Below are 27298 nucleotides of genomic sequence, written 5' to 3'. Positions count from 1 at the left end.
ATAAATTGATCCCAAGATTCTTTATGTGCATTTGTTATTAATTTTTTGGCATGGTTTCGTTTTTGCTTGTACTGTTCTTTAGATTCTTCAGTTTGCATTTGTAGAAATTGTATGTATGCTTTTCTTTTTTCATTCACTGCTTGTTCTATGGTTTCATTCCAAATTCTTACACCTGACTTTTTCCTTATTTTCTTCTTCTTCCCAATTGCCTCATAGGCTGCTTTTTCTATACACATTTTTATATTTTCCCATTCTTCTTCTATATTATACCAATCACAAGAAACAAATTTCATGTCTCAAAACAATGCCATTTGGTTTAAATTTTTATAAGATCAAGTTAACTTCAGCAGAGGAAGTACGTCACACGATATACGCTATAAGGTCTTTCCTAAAAAATCTTGCCTTCCTCTACCTAGTTCAGGGGTCGTCAGCACAGAGCACGCTGCGGCTAGAGTCTCTTACCTGCGGAAAACGCATTGCACCATGGTGTACTCTGTAGCTGCTAGCAGGTATGCTCTCTATCTCTCCCTGCTGCACGATGGTGCACATGGGACGGCACCGCATACTCTTTGCACATTTCAGCGAGTGCTGACGACCACTGACCTAGTTAGATTGCCCTTAGTTTTTAATATGGTACTTGATGTTCGGCGGCCAGGTAGCTCAGTTGGTAGAGCAGCTGGCTACAGACTGGAAGATGGTAATGGGATTTTTCTCATTGCCAAATTTCCAGAATGGTCCCGAGGTTCACTCAGCCTCCTATAAAATTGAGTACTGGGTCTTTCCAGGGGCTAAAAGGTGGTTAGAGTGTAGTGCCGACCACACCACCTCATTCTAGTGCCGATGTCACGGAAAGCATGGGGCTCTACCTCCATGCTGCCTAAGTGCCTTCATGACATGTGAAGGTGATACTTTACCTTATCTTTACTAGATGTTCAGAGGATTTTTATTATATGTCAGAATAGAGACTCCTCTTATTTAACTGAGGAAAATATATGGATTTAAAAATCTCGATTTATTCAAATTATCATCTCAATTTGGCATAAGGCTACCACACACCAGAGTGATGACAGTGGTGGTAGTGGCAGTAGCAATCAGATATTTCCTTCTGAACTTAATAGATGCTTTCAGACAGGCAGCAGTGTTGCGGGTTGCATTCTGGGCAGTGCACTGAGTGCAGCATTCTGCTCCATGGTAGCAATCAGATGCAGGTGTTGAGTTTGATTGCTGCCGGTGTCAGTATAAGAATAAATGAATGAATGAATGAATAAATGAAAGGGGAAATGGCATGAGAAACATTTGAAAGATACGTGAAAAACCGTCCTTGCAAGGGAAATTGGAGCAGAGAGTAGTCCTAAAAGTATGTGAGCTCCAAGCAAGGGCGCCTGCAGGATCCAATCGCAGTGGTAGCAAGATGGTTAGAAAATTAGAGTGGTTGGACAAGGAGAGACAAAACTGAACATGAAAAATAGCCAGTTCTGAAATCTAAATTACCTTGCACACGCATTCATAGTTTAAAGCACTCGTTTTTGTTTAATTGTTTACCAAGCACTTGAGAAAAACATGCATTGAGCACGTAGAGAAAAATAAAAAAAAAACGCGTAAAAAATACAAACCTCAGTGGTAGTAATTGCTACCACTTGCTACCACCTGTGGGCGCCCTTGGCTCCAAGCCTGTTGGCCACTTGTCTCACCCATTCCATTTGAAGGAAAATTAGACAATTTTAAAGGGGAAAGCAGAAAATGAACATAACCTAATAGCTACCACAAGTTTCGTATCTCTGCCAGTAGAGAACTCTGAGTTATAGCCTGAAACATGGCAGCATGTACCAGCACTATGTCGTTGCGTCTGAAGCAGCGTGCTGTGATCGAGTTTTTAACAGCATAAAATGTGCCCCCGATAAACATTCATCAGAGATTGAAGGCTGTTTATCGTGATCAATGTGTCGATATCAGTACTGTGCGACGTTGGTCTGCTCGTGCTCGTAATGAACCTAGTGCAACTCTCAATTTGTGTGACAAAGGTTGCAGTGGAAGACCACGTACTGCAACTGATGACGCTCATCAGAATCATGTCAATGAACTCATTACAGCGAATCATCACATAATACCTGTCAATCCAGTGTGGCATATCAAGGGAACGTGTGCAGGCAATAATTGCAGAACTGGGATTCCGGAAAATTTGCGCATGATGGGTGCCCCGAATGCTTCTTCTTCACATGAAACAGGAGAGATTGGACATTTGCCAACAATTGCTGCTGAGCTATGAACGGGAAGGCAATAAATTCTTAAAGAACATTGTCGTAGGTGACGAAAGCTGGGTACACCACTTTGATCCCGAAAACAAGAGGTCATCAATGCAGTTCCGCCACAAAGGATCACCTGCACCCAAAAAGTTCAAGGCTGTGCCATCATGAGGCAAACTCATGCTTACAGTCTTTTGGAATATTCAAGGTGTGATGCATATGGGATTCGTGCCTAAAGGCACTACCATTAATTCTGTAAGGTATTGTGAAACCCTAAAAAACTGAAAGCACGAATTCGATATGGAGCAGCCCCTTCCACAGCATGACAACTCTCGTCCGCACATCAGTGCATTGACAACAGAACACATTCTTTGTCTTGGTTTCGCTGTTGTTGATTATCCTCAATACAGTCCCAATCTGTCGCCATCAGTTTTTCATCTGTTCCCAAAACTTAAAGAACACTTGAGAGGACATCTCTTTGTTTCTGACGCAGTGCAGACAGAAGTGAGGCTCTGGTTTCGTCGTCAGAGAGAAAAATTCTGCAGTGTTGGTATCAAGACACTGGTCACTCGTTGGAAGAAAAGTGTTCATCGCCAGGGCAATTATGTGGAAAAATGAAACTATAGGTATGAACAGTAAGGTTGTGAGATGTTACCAGTTTTGCTTCACTCAAATAACTATGAAACTTTTCACATAAAAAATTAGGAGGCATTACTTTTCAGCACACCCTCATAATAACAGTAGAGGTTGTTGGTTTAGTCTTTATTGTATTCACTCAGTGATTTTGTTCTTTTGGGGCATTTAACGAAATTATAGCAATCACACACATTCCTGCACAGGGCATGTACATAGGCCTGTCATTTGGTGGGTTCGTGGAAGCCTGACCTTGTACACAGTGTATTATTATTATTATTATTATTATTATTATTATTATTATTATTATTATTATTATTATTATTATTATTGTTATTATTATTCGGTTGTCAGCTATCATGCTGTTTGGTTGTGTGTGCGTGTAGCTCCCAGAACTTACTGCATACAACAGTTTATCGAAGTATAATTGGATATGGTACCTAGTAAAGACTTCTGTCTTTTGTCCAGTTTGCCTTTCTTTGAGAGGTAAAAGTTTCTGAAATGTGTTGGGCCGTGCAGTCTATGATATTATGATATCTTGATTGTTTGAGTATTGGAGAAGCTGAGTATGACATCTTCATGCAAAGTGGTAGTTCAACCTATAAGTGCCAGAAGTGTGTCAGTGCTCTTAAATCAACGCAGGGAAACAACACACCAGTGTGTCCTATTCATCTAGAATAGAAGAAGGTGATCTCACCTACGCGTGAGCTGGTGTATAATAATTTAGTTCCTTTATCAATAGTTACTCTTGCTTTTCAAATTGAAACAGACTAAATAGTGTATCTCTAATGGACATGGTTAGTGACATTTTGATCTATGTCAAGAATTTGCAGAAAGACTTTAACGAACTGAAAAATGAACATTATGCCCTAAAAGAACAAATGTCAGAATTGTTATCAAAGGGCTGCTGTCCCCCTAAATCCTATCAAAATGTTTCTTGTAATAGTCAACAATTTGTACGAGCTAAGAAGTCTTACAGCAAGATTGTCTCGGAAAAATTAGCTGCTGACAATGCAAATACCTTGCATTCTGATGCATCAGCAACTGGTAAACGAGTACGTGTGACTCCTATTACAATCAGACATAATGCGAATCAGGAAATGAGTGAGGTCAATGCTACTAATCTTCCCATTAACAACGAAAGTTTTCAATTAGTTTCTCGTAAGAAATTTAAAAAAATAGAACCCAAAGTTGGAACCTCTTCTTCTAGCAACATTGAAATGGGCTCTAAGCGAATCAGAACTAAATCTCTGTTTCGATATTCGGTTCCAAAGTTAACCCTAACAGTTTAATGGATTCTCTTAAAAATCAATTGACGCTTTATCAACTGTAGTGGTTGCCTAGCATCTGAGTAAAATGGGAGTGATAACGCCAGCGAAATGAGTCCAGAGTTCAGCACCGAAAGTTACGCAGCATTTTCTCTTAATTGGTTGTAAAAAAAAATGGGCGGCACTATTTAAACATGGAGAGAGTGTGAAAGACGATTGCTGCAATGGACGTTCAGTAGCAGCAATAAGTGAAGAAATTGTAGAAAAAATCCACGATATGATACTGAATGACCTTTGACTGAAAATTCGGGAAATTAGCGAGGTTATGCACATCTCATCTGAATGGGTGCGCCACATTTTAATCAATGTCTTGGGCATGTCAAAGGTCTCTACAAAGTGAGTTCTGCATTTGTTAACACGGAAACAAAAGCACTTCTGATGTCGAAGTTAGAGGGATTGCCCGGCTCGATTCGAGAAAAATTACCCCTATTTTTTAGGCAGTTTGTGACCACTGATGAAACCTGGATCCACTACTACATACCAGGGACAAAACAGCAGTCGAAATAATGGAAGCACAGTGATTCTTTGTCTACAAAAAAAGCAAAAGCTGTTCAATTGGCTGGGAAAGTCGTAGCGTCCATTTTCTGGGGTTTTAAAGGGATAATTATTATTGACTATCTAGCAAAGGGGAGAACAATAACCGGATAATATTATTCAAATCTTCTGCAGCAACTGAAAGAGAAAATTCGCGAGAACAGGCCAGGCCGGGTATGGCCAAGAAGAAAATATTGTTTCATCACGACAGTGCATCTGCTCACACATCTGCAATCGCGATTGCTAAACTACATGAACTACAATTTGAATTGTTGTCACACCCCAGTACTCACCACATCTCGCGTCTTCAGACTTCTTTCTTTTCCCAGAGCTCAAAACTCAATGGCTGGAAAGAAATTTTCGTCAAATGAAGAGGTTATTGCAGCAGCAGAAGGCATTTTTTTTGCAGACCTCGAGGGTATAGCAGCATTGTAGCACCGGTGAACCAAGTTTGTGAATCTCAGGGAGGATTATGTTGAGTAATAAAGATTGTTTCAGAATAATCCTAATTTAATTTCTATGTCAGGCTATGAACTTTCCAAACATCCCTGATATAAGTAAAAATAATTGTTAGTATTTGTAATTTATTATAATATACAGTTTTTGAAGTAGTGAGGTTCTTTTTTGTGGGAGAGAGTCACTATTATTTAGATCGATCTACTTATATGATATGACTGAGAATAGTTTTTTTTTTTGGTACAAATGTGATGGATATATTAAAGTTAAACTGAGATAATTGAAGAGTGTGATCCCAAAACTTATGTTTCTTTTTAGTCTTCAATCATTATATTTTAAGCTTCGTTTCATCCAAAACAACGCCAATCCTTGTCTTAAAGTTTGTGTTACTGCGCATGTCCCTTAAAAACTGGCTCAGTCCATAGCAGACACTAGCAAAGCAGACAATACTCACGCCCGTAACTGCCTGCCATCAGGATTGGGTTCCAGAGCAGCTAGAGAGCAGGTTAAAATTTAGAACTGGCCCATTCAGCCTGGATTTTATAAGCCCAATTCAGGTGGGACCCAAGAAAGCCTGCCTTTGTCCTCTTATTGTAGAGTGATTTGCATTCAGTTATCATGGGTATCATGAAACCGTACTATACTTGTTTTTTTGAAAGATGGGACATGACAGGAGCGTTGCGATCGGAAAAACAATCCAATATCACATAGCGTGGTAGGCCTGTTGCTATGGTAACAACGGTTGAGTTGCCAGACTTACACTTCCCTTGGCGAGTGCTTAATAGCTCGCTTGGCGACATTTATTGTGCACACAATGTTGGCATTGGTACGTTTTGTCTTTGATTCTCTGTCGGTTTTTGTATTGTTTTCTTACCTCCGCGTGAATTGTCAATGAATGTTTTAACGTCAGCCATCTTCACGACAATTGCTGGCTTCCATCAGTTGGCAGCATGGTAGTCCATATTGGCAACATGGCACTGTAGTTCCAAGTTCGGCCGCTTAACTGTCATGTCCCATCTTTCAAAAAAACAAGTATAGTTTGAAATCTAAGTTTGTTGGCTATTTAGTCACTTCAAAAATCTCTATTTTCTGGTAAAATACGGCAGAAAATTCTTGATTAAAGTAACATAGTTTTTTATTTTATTGCACTACAGAATTTAATAAAATAATAACAAAAATATTATACATTTCAACTTCCTTCAAAGTGTATCTGACTCAACAAAATAGTACATTTCTTAACTTGTGACTAGTTAAAAAAAAAAAAGAAAGTACAGGAGAAGAAAAGAGAGGAGGGGAAGGGACGGGAAGGGAAGGGAAGGGAAGGGAAGGGAAAAGAAAAGGAAAGGAAAGGAAAGGAAAGGAAAGGAAAGGAAAGATGTTTAAAATACATTGGTAACAATTATTGTGAATATCAACAACTATCATAGGAAAAAATTCCATTTTAACTTTTTCCTTATCAACAATTAAAAGTCTCATGAAGACCTGTAAACTGTAAAAATGTTTTTCGTTCTTCGGAATATTAATTTGCTATTTAACTTCTGAGGGATAGATTTCTTTACATTTATGAAGTTTAAAGTTTGAAGAGTTTGCATTACATTTGTATTACTATGATGAAAAGGAAAGAGTAAGTAATTTATAATAACTGTTGTTATTTAATAGATATTATGCTGACGAGAAATAGTTCTCTTTGTATTTATTACGTTTCAGAAGACTATAAATTAAGTATTCAATAGTTTGTCTATATCTATATGCTTCCTGTCTGGTTTGAATGAGACTTGGTTGTTATTTATCATGCACCTGAAAGCAGCACAGTCTGGCGCAGGTCGGCAGAACAAAACAGTCCTTTCAGGTCACTATTAGGACTGTTGGGGAGTCACGTGCAACTACACTGCCTGCCTGCTTGTAAGGAAGGTTGACGGCAGGCAAGCGATACCGTGCATTAGCCCACTCATGAAGGTAAAGAGTTATGGGCAGGCCTGAATGAGGTTTTGTCTGTCTTTGGTCCATAGACCGGCAGATAAGAGAACTTTCATAAAAATGAACTGAATGCGTTTTGGTATCACACTCTTCAATTTAGATATAAAGCTGAAAACTCTCAGAGGAGGGATTTTTAGATTCTAAATTCATAATTGCCATAACGGTAATTTGAGTTCATTTTCGGCTCCTAATGAATGCATCTCTCTCGGTTTTCGTTCTCAAAGTCGTAAGGGAAAAAAAATGGGCCGAATAATCTAAGCTCTATTGTATATTTATGGTTAGAAAGTTGTGATTTAAGTCTTATTCAAGGAAAGTACCGGTAAGCAGTTTTTTTCCCACTCATTCTTCGTGAAGACTCCGCTGCATTCCTCTTCCAAATTGGTACTGACGAGACTTTCTTTAGATGGTAAACAGTTGTGATGTAGTACTTACCATTGACCACACATTACGTCAAACTTAAGATAAGAAAATGCTCCATCTTTGTGACTATTGATTACCTAAGTAAAGTGATGTATAGTAAGTAGACAATTTTACGTTCTTGCTGTCTCTTGTTCACTCTTCAAAAGACTATCCTGCTGTGCTTATAAATTATTTCCATAGGATGAATATGAATCTGTCTGTGTTGTTAATGTTGTATAAATTACAATTATCACAGCAAACTAAAATAAGTTACTGCACGTTTGCTATGTATCAAATCTTTAAAGTATTTCCTCAAATTGGTAAATATTTTTTGTTCTCAATTTAATGTCGGCGGTATAAATTATAAGAGTACTTTTGAGGAAGTAAATATGGGTCTTAAGGTGCAAAAGATATACAGTAGCTACTAACTCGGTAACTCCAGCATTGTATTGGAAATCAGGAAAATATATAGATGTAATGAACTGAATGTGCTGAAGAACAGAACTGATAATTGGTGCTGGTGTCTAAAGTGTTACTGAAGCCTTTATTTTAGAAAATATCCTCATAAAATTATGTACAGTCATTCACATAATTGGAGGCTATAAAGCACTACCTTCTATTTGAATAGGTCCAGTGCCCATTTACCTTTCTAATTTTATTGTGAACACCTTTAGTCGTACACGGACCTAGCTTTGCATCCAAAGGCCCCTGTATAATTGATTACACATATAAAAAACACTTTCATTCAGAATTCTGTGGTATGCTTTATAGTTTATCCATTGACAACAATTATTTAACTCACTTAAAAAAACAGTGCATAGGTTCACATAATACTTTCATTGTAATTGTATCAATTGACAATTTATTGGACAATTGTGGTCATCTTGTGTAAGTGCAGATAGTTACCCTTAATGGACAGTTATAATCTGAGTGGGCTATGAAATCCATTCCTGATTGTTATACATATAATGATCTGTAAATAGTTAATCTGTAAATAAGAGAACATTGAAATTTAAAATGTAAAATGTCTTAAGTAGTAAAAAATACAAATTATTAACAAAATATTACAGCAAGTTTAATACATAATCAACTCTACTTCATTCTCTTTTATTTATGGAGTTTTTTTTTGTACATTTGGTAAGAAGTGTCACAAGGATAGAGCAACCTTTAACTTTCAAAAATAGTAATTTATACTATAAGAGAGTAAAATCTGTTTATCCATTACTGATATCTAAATTTAATTTTAAATAACTGTACTCTACGCCTTTTCTTTGTAATGTGTTAGTTGTGAAGAAATTATAATGAATGAATGTATAGATTTTATTGTTGCTAATGTGTTGGTTGTCTTGAAGAGAGTGATTTAAGAAATTTTAATTCGTTAAACACTTTTAATTTACTGCAATTGTTTAGGTTGCTAAGGGCAGTGAAAGAAAGATTAGTTTAGACAGGGTACCAGATGGCTTTATTTTTTACCTTAACTTTCTTTTTGTAACTAATATAGGCTACAATACAGACCTTTAAAAAGTTAATTTCTAACTGAATTTTAATAGATTCTTGAATTTTGCTATTAAATTGATTACAATACTAAATTTATTGAAGTTGAATCTGTGAACAATAAATTACTTAATGTGAAAAGTATTTTATTACAGTAGTCTCGAGAAATAAATATCATAACTTCAATTTAACGTAGGTACTGTAATTTATCATCATACGTAGCCTACTTTAATTTTGAATATTCATTGTTAGTGAAATTGTTATATTACTTGATGTCATTATTTGATGACTAATATGATAAATAATATATTATGTATGTGTAAACCACTTGCTTCAACGCAAAGCTCGTTCTATGATTCTGTAAGCAGAAGGTCTCTAGACTCCTTGTTAGAGGGTACAATATGCCAACGCTTAACATCCTGTTCTATGTGTTTTTTGTGAATAATAATAATGATGATGATGATGATGATGATGATGATGATGATGATGATGATGATGATGATGATGCTAATAGATTCGTGGAGAGATTAAGAGATTATAGATATTTTCTTGTAATTAGATAAGGACGTCCATATATAAATTATTATAAGATGACATTTGAAATGAAAAAGTGCGATTTATTCCTCTGTGATGAGATGACAATGAAAAATTTATTGAATGGTGGCAGGAAGGATGGAAAGTAGGTATTCTAAAAAATGCCTTTGTATTTACCACACATTGCACTTTCACTTTACATGTCTGTCTTGAAAACAAAAATATATTAGCTCTTAGTCAAACAGTGTGCAGTGCTTTAAAAGCATTGCTATACTATTCTTGATAGTAGTGATACAATACTCCATATACTGGTACTGTATGTAGCTTTCTCTAAAATTTGGTTTACATTTAAATTACGGCTTAATTTAAGTAAATTATGTAACATTACCAAATAGCCTAGTTATATTTGATAGCAATAGCTTCATAATGAAGACTTTCAAATTCGACCATATTAAGAAGGAAGATTTTTACTGCTTTTCTGACATAGAAGAATAGAAAATTGTACACTGATTTTACTTTCTGTATTCTGTGTAATTAAGAGAAAACACGCAATCGGTTCTGTAATATTCTGGTGTCTTAGGAAAGTGAAATCTCGTTTCATTCTCTGCAGCAAATAGGAAAAAGTTTTATAAATTTAATTTTAAAAAAAGGTGCTCCATAATATGCATCAATTGATTTCCCTTCTAAATTAAATACTTATTAGTATTCTTTCACGAATCTTATTATATTTTAATCCTAGTTAACTTTATAAATCTGAAATGTTGGAATAATAGTTGAAACGGATAATGTTCTGGCATTTCATTTAATTTCCTGAGGATCTATTAGAAGTTCTACATGGTTTTCACTGCTTGTGACACTTTTTACGTAGACATTATTTTACCTCTGATCCATTCTGTTCTTTGGTAATTTCCTTTCTAATCTTGCTTCTGAACACTAGCTATGGCTGCATATTTATCCTAAATTGACTAAGCTGTACAACATTTAAAGCGTATGTTCTTTTTGAATGATTTTAATTTTCCACCAAATTTCACGAAGACTACATTTTTTTCATGCAAAGCTTACAGGCTAATTACCGGTAACATCTAAAAGACATTGCATAACATTGGCTTGTTTGTTCTACTTATTTATTTCAGAAATACTGATGGAATGATCACAACACGCCTTATCTCCTCCTTATAAGCATTGGTCAATTCCATAATCATACATTTTTTTCAGTTTTGAATAATGGCTTCATAGTTCCTTAGAGACTACAACGAATATCGTATACAATTTAGATTACTCCTTATCTTTTAAGATTTTGGTGAAAATAAATATATCTTATGCCTATAAAATTTTACATACTGATACTCTGTAATCCTCACAATACACATCTTAAAAAAGTGGTCAATATCTTCACTGAAATGCTATCTCAATGCGAAATTTAGTTGCAATGCACGTTTTATCAACTTTTATATCTCTTTTTTCATTAAACATATTTTTATTGTATTAAAAATATGAGAAAAAGAAATCAAATGATTAGGAAAGTTACTAGTTCTACCAATATTTTATATACCGGTAACTTAATAAATTACAAATGTCTAAATATTCATTATCATAATGGTTTTTATCGAAAGTGTATCGGCAAATAGTCAAAATATTAAAGTTGAGAAAGATATTTTAGTCTTCCAAAGATGAAATTTCTGTGTTGATTATATAACGTGTTGAAATTCGAATCGGTGATGTTAAATTCCAGAAACAATGTCGGAAAATTTATATATCCTACACATCTCATAGTTGTCAAACAATGATTTCAGAGAAATATTATTATGTTGTTTATATAAAATAAATTTGTTATGTAGCTTTCAGCTATAGATTTCTTTCCCTTCAAAATGTATATACCATAACTGAAATTATCAACATTGTCAAAATAAATTGAGTTAATGTAAAAAATAATATATAGGTGTATTACCTAATTTATAGATTTTTAATAACTATTTCTTACAATATAAAATACAAATGTAATTATCGTGTGCTTGTTAGTGTCATAAATAAATAGGCTCATTCTTCTTGTTTCAAGATATCTAACTTACTTAAAATGATTTATGAAGTATAATTTCTCGAGATAAACGTACCGGTACTCACAAGTACTATGAATTAAAAGATTGTTAATAAAGAATAGATATCTCATTGCATTGCTTCTGTATCACTTAATGAACTCTTTAATATCTTGCACAATGGATTACTTTTGGTAAAATTTTAAATTTTATTAAAATATATCTCAAATGCAAATTACTCTGTAAAGAACATCGGCTACAAATAAAATTGTACTAGGTTTATGAGCTTTCTAGCCTATTGCCCATAGTTGAGAAGCTAAATGTTATTTTCTTGTTCTACCAGAAAAGAATGTTTGTTGGATCTAGCCTGTTTTAAGTATAATCATTAATGGTTATTTTATATGCTGCTTTTATGGGCTAGTCGTCTTATAATGCACCAGTATAGTGTTAAATGCTTTTAAAACTTAGTTACATAGAGTGTACTGTAACAAAAGGAATTCATATAAAATTTGTTGGTTTTGTCACGTTAAGACACTATTTTTTTCCTTGGAAATCATAATAATTTAAATATTTTCATTTAAGTCTATGAGCCATTATTCCGACTTGTTTATCTTACTTTATTTTATTTTCATTCAGTTTATTTCACAATGTATTTAAGCTGTGCAGAATTCATAATCCCTGATGTAAGTCGTTGGGCGTATTTTGAGTTGCGTTGTACCGGTACACATTTTCATACCAGTACCGGTACAGTTCATGTTCTAGTACTCTTGTAATATAGTTTGTCTCTCTAATTAAATACAGATAATTTACCTTTTTCTTGAGGATATAAAGGGGACTTTGCATGTTAATTGTAGAAAGTGCAGTTCATAAAATACATTAATTGCAACAATACCACAGAAATATATAAAAATTTTAGCTAATAACGCATGTAAGTTTTTATATTAACAAACAGATGGAACATACAATAGCATTTATTCATTTGAATATGTGCAATATATCTTTTGATATCAGCTTACATAGGTGACGTATAATTAGGCCGATTGGACAATTCTGAATGTGCTGTACAATGCTTTTGATATGCATATTAATTTATTAGAACTGAAACTGAAATTGTAAATTTTGCCATAGGTGCTGATCAATTTTCATTCTCAGTTTTGAAAGTCAGGTTTTCAATTTTTACAGTTGCTAAAATATAAGATACTGGTAATTTTAGCTCTAAGCCATAAATTACAAATTGTATCACTTCTGTGTGTTATTATCATTTACGGAGAAAAGTTATGCAGAAAAAAAAAAAAAAAACAAATGAACTGGCACTCCAGCAAATCCAGTGGCGTAACTAATAATTTAGGGCAGTGGTCGTCAGCACTCGGTGAAATGTGCAATGGGTACACAGTGCCGTCCCGTGTGCACTGTCGTGCGACAGGGAGAGATAGAGAGCATACCCGCTAGCAGCTACGAGAGCACTATAGTGCACTGCGTTTTCTGCGGGTAAGAGAGGCTAGACCCAGCGTGCTCTGTGCTGACGACCCCTGATTTAGGGATAAGGAATTCGTTATTATATAATTTATTATACCTGTTAATTAATTACAAACAGCCTATAAGTAATTTGTTGTCACTCAAGTAGCAGTGAACCTGACTACAAGTTTGACATATTCAATTTCGATTTCCTCATGGAAAACAGAGATTTATATGTATATCTCACGAAAGTTTAGCATTGGTTTCAGAATCCTTATAGAAGTTAGGATACAACAAGCTAGAAGAGTTAATAATAATAATAATAATAATAATAATAATAATAATAATAATAATAATAATAATAATAATAATAATAATAATGGTAATTGTAAATAAAGTAAAAATGTTATTGTTAAATTATGAAATTTGTAAGTGTAAAAGTGTAAGAAAAAATCTTAAATTATTAGACTGCCATAATTAATTACTTTTAATAATGATAATAGTGCAAATTGTTTACAGGGGCCCCTCACATTGGAACCCTCCGCAGTTTAGGGCCTGAAGAGATCATAGTTACGCCACTGAGTAAATCTTATGTGGAAGGAACGTCTAGAGATTAAACATATGATACAAATTGCACAGAAAGACATGTAACAGGAATATTATAGACAAAATAGGTGTTCTAGAGTTAACAATGTTAGAGGTAACCAATATTAAATGTATTCAGCCTCTTATGAGTTGTTAGTGCTTCTGGATAATGCATTTGAATATTAAGTAAATAGTATATAAATTTCGTATTATTTTGAAGTATGAAATTGCGATATATATATTATATATAGAACTATTGTATAAGCTATGGAGAAAGTTCATATGAATTATTTCAATATTTACAGAATTTTAGATTGGTGTCTAATTATATTGTAAATAATTTACATGCTGGAAAATATTGCATTTTATATAAAAATTAAGAGCAGATGATGTGAAATGCCCTCATGCAGCATTAAGTGGATCAAAAGTGAAATTTGTTTTTTTTATCTTATTACTAAGTGACGTCAGATTGGTGAACTTGTTACGTATAAGATAACTTTTATTCAATACCCTGTGTCATCATCATTCCATGTAAAAGTTAAGTTTTGAAGATTCATTATTATCACCTTAGTCTCGCTACTTTTCACATTATAATACATTTTTTTAGAGTGAAATATTTTAAATTTGCTTACAGAATACAGACTATTAAAATATAATGCAGTTAAAAAATATAATCAATTCCGAAGTTTAAAGAATACTGATACAAATTTGTGTTATTTTTACATATTTCTTATGAACACAGAAACATTTCACTTCGGTTTTTTGAACACGATTTCTTATTTGTCTAGATCATTAAAATATTCGAACTACACGAATGTTTTCTTTTTAGTGCCTTATCTAACGTTATTTATGTTTAAATGGTTCATTAAACAGAAACAATATACACTTTTAGATCTCTATTAAAATACATATCTAGAGAAATGTTTCAGAATCAACTATAGTCATTATGTTTTAAAAGCATTGTTCAGACTTTCAGCTCTGTCAGTTCCTGACCAGAATCCTATGTCGAGTTTCATGCGTTCAGAATAATATGATCCATATTTGCTTGGTTGTGCTTACACGTGCATTGAGTTACTGTAATCAAATTTGTTATTTTGAAAATAATATAGAGGCAGAAATTTGAGACTACTGCACTCATGAATTCTTCTTTCCTTGCAAAAGAAATTTGTATTTTGTTATTACTAAGAAACTAAGAGCCTACAGAATTCAATTTTCTACCCTCAAGTTGATACTTGGACTTTCCATTAACATGTAGCTGTCAGCTTATGGACAGCCATGAAATGAATTCCAACAACGTAACATGGGTGATATTGTGTCTCTATTATGCGTGGACAATAGCGTCTCTATAATATAGAAATAGAACTTAGAGCATGTAATTGAAAAAAATTCTCTAGAATTTGTCATTATTTTCACGCCATTTTCATAACATGTTAATGTGCAACATGAAAGAAAGTTTCCTATCTATGCCATGAAAGCGTATGGGGTGGAGGAATAACTGTAGGCTATAGCTCGCATGTTTTCTTATCCTCGACACAAGTAAGAGGTGAATATTTAGCACACACTCTGGCCATTATTCCCAACAGAGAAATACATAAATCCGAAGTTATGGCAAAGAGAAAATTCTTTGTTACCGTCTGGGATAAAACTTGTGGTCTCCCAGATTGTATCCATTCTCTCTATTGACTGAGATAATTCAGGTTTCTATTAAAACACTATTAATATGCTATTTATTTTATTTAAAATCCTGATAAATAACAGTAGGTATTAAATAACGGTTTTAAAGAGAAAAAGTTGAATAAACATTTGCCATCTTAAATGTAAACAATTATATTGTAACATCTCTACATGTTTTGACCTCAGAATGTAAATATTTTTACATCTTATGAGGATATACAATCATATTTTGTTCTTGCAATTGATTCATTTCATTATACACAAACAAAACACGAAAGTAGTAGTAGCCTATATCTTCTCACGAGCCACAGTTACATTCTTTTATTACACAGGGGCGAGGGGGAAAAGCACACGTTTTCCCTTGTTAAATGGTGTTAAAATTGTCATATACGCCTTCATTGTTTACTGTACCAGGCTTCTAACCTTGTAGTACTAACTTCTTCACGCCTTAAAATGACTTCCTGTACTAAAAATCATACCACGCAATAATAATAAACATAATAATAAAGTTACCAGACAATGGTGGTGTGACGTTTAGTATTGCATTACCGGTATCTGGTGTAAGGAAGTCAATTTGGTGTTTGTAATGATAACTTACAAGAGTATAAATACTTATATTGCATAAGTATGTATGTATATTTCATGTCAATAATTATTATTTTACGTAATAGAGGACCTACATATGAGTACTTGTATTCAGATAAAATTGCCTTATTGAATTGACGATTAAAAATGCTCAGTATAGCCTACCTCATTTTAATAGCTCCCGTTACATTAACATGATCGTGTATTGAAATTATTTAAACATTTATTAAGGATACATGCATGGAGTCAAATCATCTCGCAGGTATAATTAATAACTAGTGTAATTTGCTGTGTTATATCTGAATATAAAATACACATAACATATGTACAACGATTTTTTATTTTATGCTGTAATTTATAAAATTCCATAACTAATTTTTTTAAATAATTTTAAGCTAAAGAAACTTTATATTATGTATATAAATATTTCCCATTCCATTTTGCTTTGCCCTTCATCAAATTGTTTGGATTCTTACCGAAAAAGAATAAAAGGACGAGGGCCACTAAGATTGTACTTTGTCCAGGGCCCCTAAATAAATTTTGTATACTAGTCCGGTTTCTTGAAATGTTGTTTTTCTTTTTTTGGGTTTTATTCTTACGTTTCGTTCAGTTATTGGAAGGGGTTTAGAGAAGCTGGAATGTGCAAGACACCTACCGAGCTGGTGAACGAAATTTGCTGCATTACTTTAGGTAAGGGTAAAAACTTCTAAACCCTTACTTGTGCGTATTTTGTTTGAATATCTTTATACATACACAAAGCACAGAATTGCATCAACTCCTCTATAATTCGCAGGTGCTAATGCAAGGTTTCGCTCTGAAAAATGGTTAATTCTATGTCTCCTATAACATTTATGCTTGTTTTGGAATAGGTAGATGAAACACATTAAGCTTTTTTGTATTAAACATACAACTCATTATTCTAGAAGCATGTTACTACAATATACATTAATGAACTGGTATTTTGCTGAAGGCATTTAATAGTTACAGTTTTTCCCTGTCCCGTTTACCAAGTGTGGAGGGATTAGTTGTTACTTTTCTCCACCTCGACAGCATAATTGTGTCATTTTAGATTTTGAGCACGTTTGTTAAACTTGAGCTGAACATGCTCTTGCAGCTTTTATTCAGTAATTTTGAATAATTTGAATGATAAAATCATATGGAAGCCTAAACACTGAGCAACACATAAAAATGCTCGTTATCTTGAGATAGGGTAACTACAAAGTATCAGAAAAAATTGTTTCTTTAATCTGTTATTTTAAGTGAATTATTCAAGGGTACTGTAAGAAATATGAGTTATCAGTAGTATCAGAATAGGATTTAACACATTGATATCCTTTTTTAACAGTGTTTTTACATACTGCTTTATATATATATATATATATATATTTTTTTTTTACATATGTCTGTGGAGTTCAATATCTGTAGTGTCTATCAATGAACTTCATTGCTTTATTTCTCGTTATATTTTAATTTCTTAACATCAGGATGCACGTTCTGAGCCTCTGAGACTCTGTAAAGCTTATGTATGCCCGTATATTTTTTAGACCATGCATTCCAGGTCAAGATTTAATAGCATGATTTTCGTTTAATAAATTACATAAACAGATCGTCAGTAAGCCTCGTTCTTATATACAATAGGCAAATTGTTCATTGTTATTCCCTAAGATAGGAACTGAAGAATTGAGTCATTATGTACATCAGCTTGTTATTCAAGAAACTCTATGTTTAATTTCCAAGAATGATGAAACTACAATATTCTTGTAATAATAATAATTTGTCCAGTTGCCAAAATATTGGAAATCAAGTGAATTAATGTATCATTTTTATACTATTGTTGATTTGCTATTAAGAAATGCAGGTTATGCGAGATTCTTGAGAAACTTTCAGTATATTCCAATAATAAGTTTAAAGTTCTGGTGTTGATTACGTTGATGCACAATGTATGTATCCGCAGACTATGGACAGTTCACTCTTTGGTGTCTGTGGTGTGATGTTTCTGGTAAACCATTACTGTGGCAGCTCCTTACTTGGACACTTCGTTACTGACTCTGCAAAGATATGAACAGTCATTATTGATAATATTAGAAGCAGTTTGTATTGTTTAGTAAACTGTCTGAAGACAGATCTGAACGTTAGTCACCAAAACGTTAGCAATAAAATACAGGTGCATTGTTCAATTAGAAGGAAAAAATATTTAGTTATAAATTACCGGTATGTGGGTTAATAACATGTCTGGAATAACAAATCAAAATTCGAACAACAAACTTCCTTTTGACAATAATGGTTGACAAAATCATTATCATTACAAATTTCAGAATTGCTTCATTTCCTATCGTTATTTAATTTTCGACTTTGATTTGATTTATGTGTGGTATTCATGCTTTGAAATGATATAACATTAATTTTTAATGATTCTGAAAGTTTTATGGTTACATTAAAGTTTCCATGTCTCTGTTTAAATAGCTTTTTGTTATAACTTTGCCTGTATAAGTAAATTATAATCTATAATTTAACATGTGAAAGACATACAATATGTTTTCCAATATAATCTACCGGTAACTTTTTAAATCTTTCTATATAGATTAAACTCAATTATACGGGGCACTTTTGACTGTAAATGTAACTACACAATTGTAGGCTAATATACAACCATTTTGATACAATAATTGTAAATATAATTAAGTAGAAAAAAAAAAGTCTTCAAATAATAAATATATAGGCCAACTATATGAAAAAGTATTAAATGATAAATGATGGAAATATATTAAGTAATTTTGTCAGAAAGTAAAATTAATGTAAATGTAGCATATTATTGCGTGACTTATTTTTGGTAAACAACAATTTTTTAGTCTTCACAACCTCTCATGATACAATATTCGTTTCTACAGTACAAAGAGGAGCCAATATTACCTACTTATGTATTGATGACAGAAAGTCTGTACTTTGAGTTGAACTTTTAATTAAGATTCATATATTGTAATTATTTATATATTCATGTTATGTATATTGTAGTGTAAGAAACTGCTTTCATCATTCCTGTTTCCATGTTTGTAGTAGTAGATTATAATTAATTACGGCACATATACTATAAACGTAATTTGATAATTTAGTTCAAAGTTTGACCAATTGTCAGAGATAACTTGGCATAATAGAGCCAACTGGTTAAGATATCTTATTGAATAGAGTAAATTATCATTATTAGAATATATTTGTAACAAACGTTGCAGACAGTTCCTTCCATGACGTGATTTTTTTTTCGTAATTTCTATGAATAGGTTACCTGATTTCGATGGTGTTTTAACTGGCTTTGCTTTTGGAGGGTCGGATTTTTCTTTCTCTGGGCTGTCCTTACTCTCCGATTTTCCTGGAAAAAAATTCAAATTATAAATCATTTCAAGCATAAAAGATGGTAATAAACATAAAAAACTATAAAAAACAAGACATTTCTAGTTTTTTTTAGTGGGTTATTTTACGACGCTTTATCAACATTTTCGGTTGAATGAGATGAAGGTGATAATGCCGGTGAAATGAATCCGGGGTCCAGCACCGAAAGTTACCTAGCATTTGCTCATTTGGGTTGAGAGAAAACCCCGGAAAAACCTCAACCAGGTAACTTGCCCCAACCGGGAATCGAACCCGGGCCACCTGGTTTCGCGGCCAGACGCGCTGACCGTTACTCCACAGGTGTGGATGACATTTCTAGTGTTCTGGCGTCAAATCATTATTTTTAATTAACGCCTTTATTTTTTTTTCTGGTTTCGAAGTTCTTATTCCGACTATTCTTAAGATAAATTTCGTCGTTTTCGATTGGTCTAGTGGCTTCCACATGGTCATTACTGAACCTACTTGCCGGCCAAGAGCAGAAACTCTAGAAGTGTGACATTTTTCAGTAGAAAATAAAACGAAGCATTTTTTTTTTTTAAGTATCTGTTACAAGAATGATCTATGAGTTGTGCAAAATAAGCGAAATAATGACACTGGAATACTTAAAAAAAAAAAAAAAAAAACTATCCCACTATCACCTTTACTTCTTAACTTCGCTTTAGAATATGCCATTAGGAAAGTTCAGGATAACAGGCAGGGTTTGGAATTGAACGGGTTACATCAGCTTCTTGTCTATGCGGATGACGTGAATATGTTAGGAGAAAATCCACAAACGATTAGGGAAAACACGGGAATTTTACTGGAAGCAAGTAAAGCGATCAGTTTGGAAGTAAATCCCGAAAAGACAAAGTATATGATTATGTCTCGTGACCAGAATATTGTACGAAATGGAAATATAAAAATTGGAGATTTATCCTTCGAAGGGGTGGAAAAATTCAAGTATCTTGGAGCAACAGTAACAAATATAAATGACACTCGGGAGGAAATTAAACGCAGAATAAATATGGGAAATGCGTGTTATTATTCGGTTGAGAAGCTTTTAGCATCTAGTCTGCTGTCAAAAAATCTGAAAGTTAGAATATATAAAACAATTATATTACCGGTTGTTCTGTATGGTTGTGAAACTTGGACTCTCACTCTGAGAGAGCAACATAGGTTAAGGGTGTTTGAGAATAAGGTGCTTAGGAAAATATTTGGGGCTAAGCGGGATGAAGTTACAGGAGAATGGAGAAAGTTACACAACGCAGAACTGCATGCATTGTATTCTTCACCTGACATAATTAGGAACATTAAATCCAGACGTTTGAGATGGGCAGGGCATGTAGCACGTATGGGCGAATCCAGAAATGCATATAGAATGTTAGTTGGGAGATCGGAGGGAAAAAGACCTTTGGGGAGGCCGAGACGTAGATGGGAAGATAATATTAAAATGGATTTGAGGGAGGTGGGATATGATGATAGAGACTGGATTAATCTTGCTCAGGATAGGGACCATGTGAGGGCGGCAATGAACCTTCGGGTTCCTTAAAAGCCATTTGTAAGTAAGTAAGTAAGTAAATCCCAGCATCGTCTTTATCTATCATACGTAATTTCTGTGTACCTTATTCAAGTTCCATGGGCATATATTATTTCTAGTTAAAGAAAATGAGATATTATGATTGACATATGGTTAATTTTACCTTTGCTCACTATTAGACTCAAAACACGAACAAGCTGAAATGTAATTTAGATTATAACGAATTAAAATATGAAGTTTATCCATTTAAGTACAGCTATCTGAAAAACTGTGTAGTAATTGCTAGTAAATGAAATTAATGAGTACGTATGATTGAAAGTACTCAGAAACAAGTTTTAATCTGCAGTTTCAATATTTGTGTGAAGAGGCGTGGCAGATGTGACACTTGGGCACTGAAGCCACCCTCCTGATGCTGCGCATTGCAACAGATTCAACGACCTCTATGTGGAATCTTTGCACTCACATTTGCTATCCAAATAAATTATGAATGTCAGTTACTATAAAGCCTGAATGTGACAGCGTTACAATGAATTTGCTTATTGTCCACTAGACATATCTGTTTTGTAGCCATTCATAACACAGTGTGGAATGTCATATCCGGTCCAGAGATATTTCCTGTGCGACATGCAAACAGTTAACACCCCTTTCCTCTCCCGAGTGAACCACAGTACATCAAACAGAGCTATGATAGACTCTGAAATTCTCTCAACAAGTAGGAAATGCAATAATACCGTTTATACAGTAATGTTTCTCAACATGCTTTAACAATCATGTAGTAGGCCTATATGGATTTTATTTTTACAGAGGGATATTGTAACTCAGTTGTGCACAACAAATCGAACTCTGTCGTTCCATATTGTAAAGCATATTTTTAGTAAAATTGATTACCCACGTTCTTTTATTTAATTTATTAACTGAGAGAGATTTGATATGAATAAAATCCGTCCAATTCTTAGGGAAGTTCCTAAGCACATACAGACAACTTACTAAAAGCCACTTTCTAGTGGTACAATGATGTATGTAGGATTTCTTTCTGGGAGGATTTCTATCAGATTTTTGTGCCTAAACATACAATTATATTTTCATTATATAGGTTCTCAGACACCTTAAACTTCTTGCTACGACATTGTTTCCTTACTACTCATAGGACTCACTCTTATGTTGTTTTATTAACCTTAAGTGGAATATTACTTGAATAATTTCGAGGGAAAAATTGTTCCGGGGCCGGGTATCGAACCCAGGACCCTTAGTTAAATGTACCAACGCTACTCGGGAACTCTACCAGACACCAATCCAATTTTTGCCTCTATATCCACAGATTTCAAAGTGGGCTGACAACTGTCAAGCAACCAACATTGAGTGCACACTAACTCTGTGTGACTTAAATTGTGGTTTTCTGTTAACGAATAGTAACGTGTATTATGCAAATCAAGCTTTCAGATGTAACTCCCTGTAAAGTTGATTTGAATAATTTCGAAGGAAAAATTGTTCCGGTGCCGGGTATCGAACCCAGGACCTTTGGTTAAACGTACCAACGCTCTATCAACTGAGCTACCCGGGAACTCTACCAGACACCGATCCAATTTTTCCCTCTATATCCACAGACCTCAGACCTCAAGGTGGGCTGACAACCATCAAGCAACCAAAACTGAGTGCACACTAACTCTGTGTGACTTAAATTGTGGTTTTCTTTTAACGAACAGTGACGTGTATTATGCAAATCAAGCTTTCAGGTATAACTCCCTGTAAAGTTGATTTGAATAATTTCGAAGGAAAGATTGTTCCGGGGCCGGGTATCGAACCCGGGACCTGTGGTTAAATGTACCAACGCTCTACCAACTGAGCTATCTGGGTGTTTGTTTGTGGTGTTTGTTATGTTTTCTGCGTATGTGAAGGTATTGTGTGATTTGGTTATGGCTGTGATGTGTTCTTTGTATCGTGTTTTCTACATTTGATAGCCTGAGAGATATTGCGCAATGCTTGAAGATGGGGTTTTCTATTTCAAATTTTATTTTTAATTGCTTATTTAACGATGATGTACAACTGCAAAATTATATTATAGAAACCGTGAAATTGGTGGCGAAATGAATTCTAGGATTCGCCATGGATTTACCTGACATTTGTCTTTCTGTTGGGAACACCTCAAAAAAATAAAAACCTAGTTAGTTACTCAGTCCAAGTGAACGCAGCCTCGAAGTATGAGTCTAGTTTGTTACCCTTGAGCTTTGTTGGTGACGCTCAAAGCTATCCATTTTCTTTTCTTGACGATTAATAATAATGTATAGTATTGTGTTATTTCCTGTTGGTACTGCTATAATTATCGGATGGGACGTGGAGCATCTCCAAGTATATCAGCCTATTAGGCTTTTTGTGCATCCATTATGGAATGAGTTACGTGTCGATTGTGCTGCCCAACTAAGCCGGTGCATCATTTCCAACACGACGCTTTCCTCTCCACCTAATAAGTCCTGATGTCGCCTCCCGAAATGGTCTGCCATACGTCATACATCCACTTGGAAAAGTTATGTCAGTCACTCAGACGCTAGGCGCATTTTTCTACTGTTCTGAAGCTGCGCTCGGGTGTGGGTTCGATAATCACTTGGGCTGACCACCTGCTAGGTTTTTTAAAATCGGGAGTTTTCCCAACTGTAAGGCGAATGTCGGATAATCTATGGCAAATCCTTGATCTCATAGCGCCAATTACCATCCCATTATCACCAATTCCATCGGTCTGGTGGATAATAGACCTACTAATTTAAAAAATGATGTCCATCAGGGGTGAGATCTTGGGGGCTCCGGTTTCATTTTGCAGATCTATGAATTAGGCCTACCTGGAATCCATCTATCTTAGGAACACCCATCACACCAAAGGTCGATTCGGCACCGCAGAAACATTAGTTTTTCCCTGTTTCTTTTTTAATGGAGATAATAATGAAAAGAGAATTTGGAGTGTTGGTAGAATGACAAGAGAAAAACCGGAGAAACACACGAAAACCCTCACAATCTTGGTTTTGTCCGTCAAAAATATAACTCCTCCATTGTCGGGATTTGAAATCGGGTCTGCGGTCGTTGTCGGCCAGTATTCTTACAACTAAGCGCTACTAAGACGGCTGTTGTTTTTTTTTATAAGAAACATGTGTGTGTGTGTGTGTGTGTATGTATGTATGTATGTATGTATGTATGTATGTATGTATGTATGTATGTATTGCGAGTAATTTTACGGCTGTCGCCGTCTCCCGCTTCTCAACTTCCAGGTACTCCGGTTTTGCCAATCCCCATTTGTAGACCCCTGCAGACCATATCCTCCTGAACCTCCTTGCTCCATTTTTTCATTGGCCTTCCTCTTCTCTTTTTTTCCGGGGGAGTCCAATTGAAGACCTTATTAGGCCAGCAGTCGGCTGACATTCTCTGGAGATGCCCATACCATATCAGGCGTTTAGTTGAGGGTTGAGGGTTATAGCGACGGACCTGCACTTCGTCCTTGGTAAAAATTTTTTTCCTTGCAAAAGTTCTCAAATTAGCCTCGGAAACGGATGGTCCAAATCGAAGACTGAATATAAAAAACATAAATGATCTATAATTGAATTAGATAAACTTTCATGATAATGCGTGAAAGTTTATGTAAAAATGTACAGGTTTGAATATATTTTTGGCAGCAATTATAAAAATCCGCGTAGGTCTATATGTTATTTTATTATTTGTTTCATGATTTTTTTTTTATTTTCTTTCTTAGTTCCATTTCTTTTTCCTTTATTTCTCTATTTCTTTTATGTTCTTCAAATATTTATTTCCGTCCACATCTGTGGAGTAACGGTCAGCGCGTCTGGCCGCGAAACCAGGTGGCCCGGGTTCGAATCCCGGTCGGGGCAAGTTACCTGGTTGAGGTTTTTTCCGTGGTTTTCCCTCAACCCAATACGAGCAAATGCTGGGTAACTTTCGGTGTTGGACCTCGGACTCATTTCACCGGCATTATCACCTTCATTTCATTCAGACGCTAAATAACCTAGATGTTGATAAAGCGTCGTAAAATAACCCAATAAAAAATATTTATTTCCTTTTTTCTGGCTCACTTTATTTCTTTTTGTCTTTTGTTTCTTTCCGTTTTTCTGTTGATTTCTTTCTTGTACTACCTTTTATGTTTATGTCTTTCTTTTTTGGTTTCAGTTTCCTTTTTAATTGTTATGGCGGACAGTAGCGCCAACTTATATGGGCCCCTGGGGCCAGAGCCCATCCAATAATAATTTGTCGTTTTAATATTGTTATCACTTTTATTTATGAGATTTATTGATTTTAACTTAAAATTCAAATATTCAGCCCATCCAGTGTTTTTCAAAAGTTGGCGCCACTGATGTCGGACATATTTTAAGTTTCCCGTGAAGAGAGAGGACGAAATAACTAATGCCATAAAGATGATTAACACAATACAAAACAATACGAGCTTGCACATATACACATACACACAAATAATTATAATAAAATGATATATTTTCTTTAGAAAACAGCCTAATAAAGTATTAAACAGTCTATTATTGTCTTGAATCAAATTAAGTTTTTTTATGACAACAATGAATGTCAGTGTGTGTTATCGTTTCTGCCTTGTAAATCGAAAGGAAAGGAGGTGTAACAATGTACAACTATCCTAAGGAAAACGCGTGTAAGAAGTCCATTCATGTTTTTTACACAACATCCGTCAATGGACAGTTTTCCCAGAACCGAAAGCTTCCAGGTCGATCCATTCTGGGTTGTGTGTCCGCCTGTGTCGCCATGACAACACTCTTGACGTCACGTTCATAACATCAAATTTATCCAAAAGAGCCGGAACGTTATGAAGTGGTACAACATCACTTTGCAGCTATGGTAATGAACTTGTTAACGTTGTTTTCATAAAAGGATTAAATGCGTTGTGGTCCGGGATAAATAAACATTGAAATTACTGAACTCCAATATTTTACTGATTGAGAGCTTCAGAAGGCCTGGTCATGTTGAATATGACGATCCTTCGTTACTTTATCAATACATGATGTGTAAATAGAAAATATAGCTTCATGAAGCAAAATTAATTCAAGATTTACACTAAAATAACAAGTTTTCATTGCTCATGTCAGTCCTTCTGTGTACAGCGAGATCTAATTGTTGCTACGAATTTATTCATATCCGATTTTTGTAATAAGTTGTTTTTCTGTAATAAGTTGTTTAATAGTATCCCTGATACTATAACCTTGTTTGTCAGTAGTGAAGTAGCGTTACTATGAAGATAAGCATTTTATGAACCATGTTCATATTACGGTTTTTCAATGTTTTGTTGTCGGGAATATGAGGATCCCAACATATTTGACACCCCAATTTGCATACACTGTGTACAGGGAGATAGAAAGGCAGTTGTTGTAGAATGAGTTAGAAAGATAGAGGTAAATATAGATAAATGTGCACAGATATAGGGAGAACTAGGAGAAGTTGAGTTGGAAAAGTTGCCTGTTACGTTAAAAACAATGACGATGTGATACTAAATTGACTAGTTTCAGGGACGGCCCGTCCTTATGTGCTACAGTACAATGATAATTTTTGCTCAAATAATGTATTTGTAATACCATAGTATTTGATCTCATTTGACAATTTCCCGTGGTTATGTTCATGACGCGTTATAAAGTGTTTAGTCTTCGCTCTTCGCTCTTTGGTGCCTCAGGGGGTTCGTTGTGCTCCACACGAGAATGTAGACAGTTATGCGCATGTGCGAAACTGAAATCACTGCTCTGATTGGCTATTTTTACGCGGGAATGTGCTGTAGTCAGGTTCAGCACTACGCAGCTTGGAGATTGCAAAAGTAAAGCGTAACGAAAGAATGCTCGTTTGTGGAGGAACTCGGATCTATTTACAATGTGTTTGGTAATTCAAGTGTCCGACTGCTGCTGCCATCTACCTGTTGAAGATCCTGTCAACAGCTATACTATACTGAACAAAAGTGTGTTCCAGATACAACTTGAATTACTATACGGAAGACCTGACTTCCGAAATATAGATGGCTGTTCAATTGTTACAATACATAGTATCCAACAATTTACAGGATCCATTCTGTGAAGTAACGAAGTTGTTAAATGTTTTGGTTACAACACCAATGACCACTGCTGAGCCAGAAAGATGTTTTTCTTGCTTGAAATGCATAAAAACGTTTTTAAGGAACACTATGGTGGCTCAGTGGTAAGAAGTCTGACCTCCGTACCAGAGGTTGTGAGTTCGCTTCCCGGTACGGTAAAGTTATTATTATTGCCAGAGCGTGGTGCCGACCACACCACCTCATTCTAGTTCCGAGGTCATGGAAAGCATGGGGCTCTACCTCCATGCCCCCCAAGTGCCTTCATGGCATGTTACGGGGATACCTTTACCTTTTACTATGTCCTTGCATTCTCTTGTTCTCTTATTTCAAATTCTGCGCACCGCTACCCCAATCTATTTGGCTTCTCGTTTTCAAAA

General features: G+C 34.8%; 1 protein-coding gene across 1 annotated transcript in view; it reads right to left on the bottom strand.

Moving 5' to 3' along the window:
* Positions 1–8095: 8095 nt before the first annotated feature.
* Positions 8096–27298, bottom strand: part of LOC138715615 (uncharacterized) — a 101137-nt gene continuing 81934 nt past the window's right edge. Inside the window, exons 6-7 of the mRNA XM_069848689.1 lie at positions 19211–19294; positions 8096–17978 (exon numbers count right to left, since the gene is read on the bottom strand). Coding sequence (XP_069704790.1) covers positions 17938–17978; positions 19211–19294 — 125 coding nt within the window. The 3' untranslated portion in view covers positions 8096–17937. The remainder of the gene's footprint in view (positions 17979–19210; positions 19295–27298) is intronic.

This window comes from Periplaneta americana, chromosome 15 (genome assembly GCF_040183065.1).
Source record: "Periplaneta americana isolate PAMFEO1 chromosome 15, P.americana_PAMFEO1_priV1, whole genome shotgun sequence".
NCBI lineage: Eukaryota > Metazoa > Arthropoda > Insecta > Blattodea > Blattidae > Periplaneta > Periplaneta americana.
This window is presented reverse-complemented; position numbering and strand designations above follow the sequence as displayed.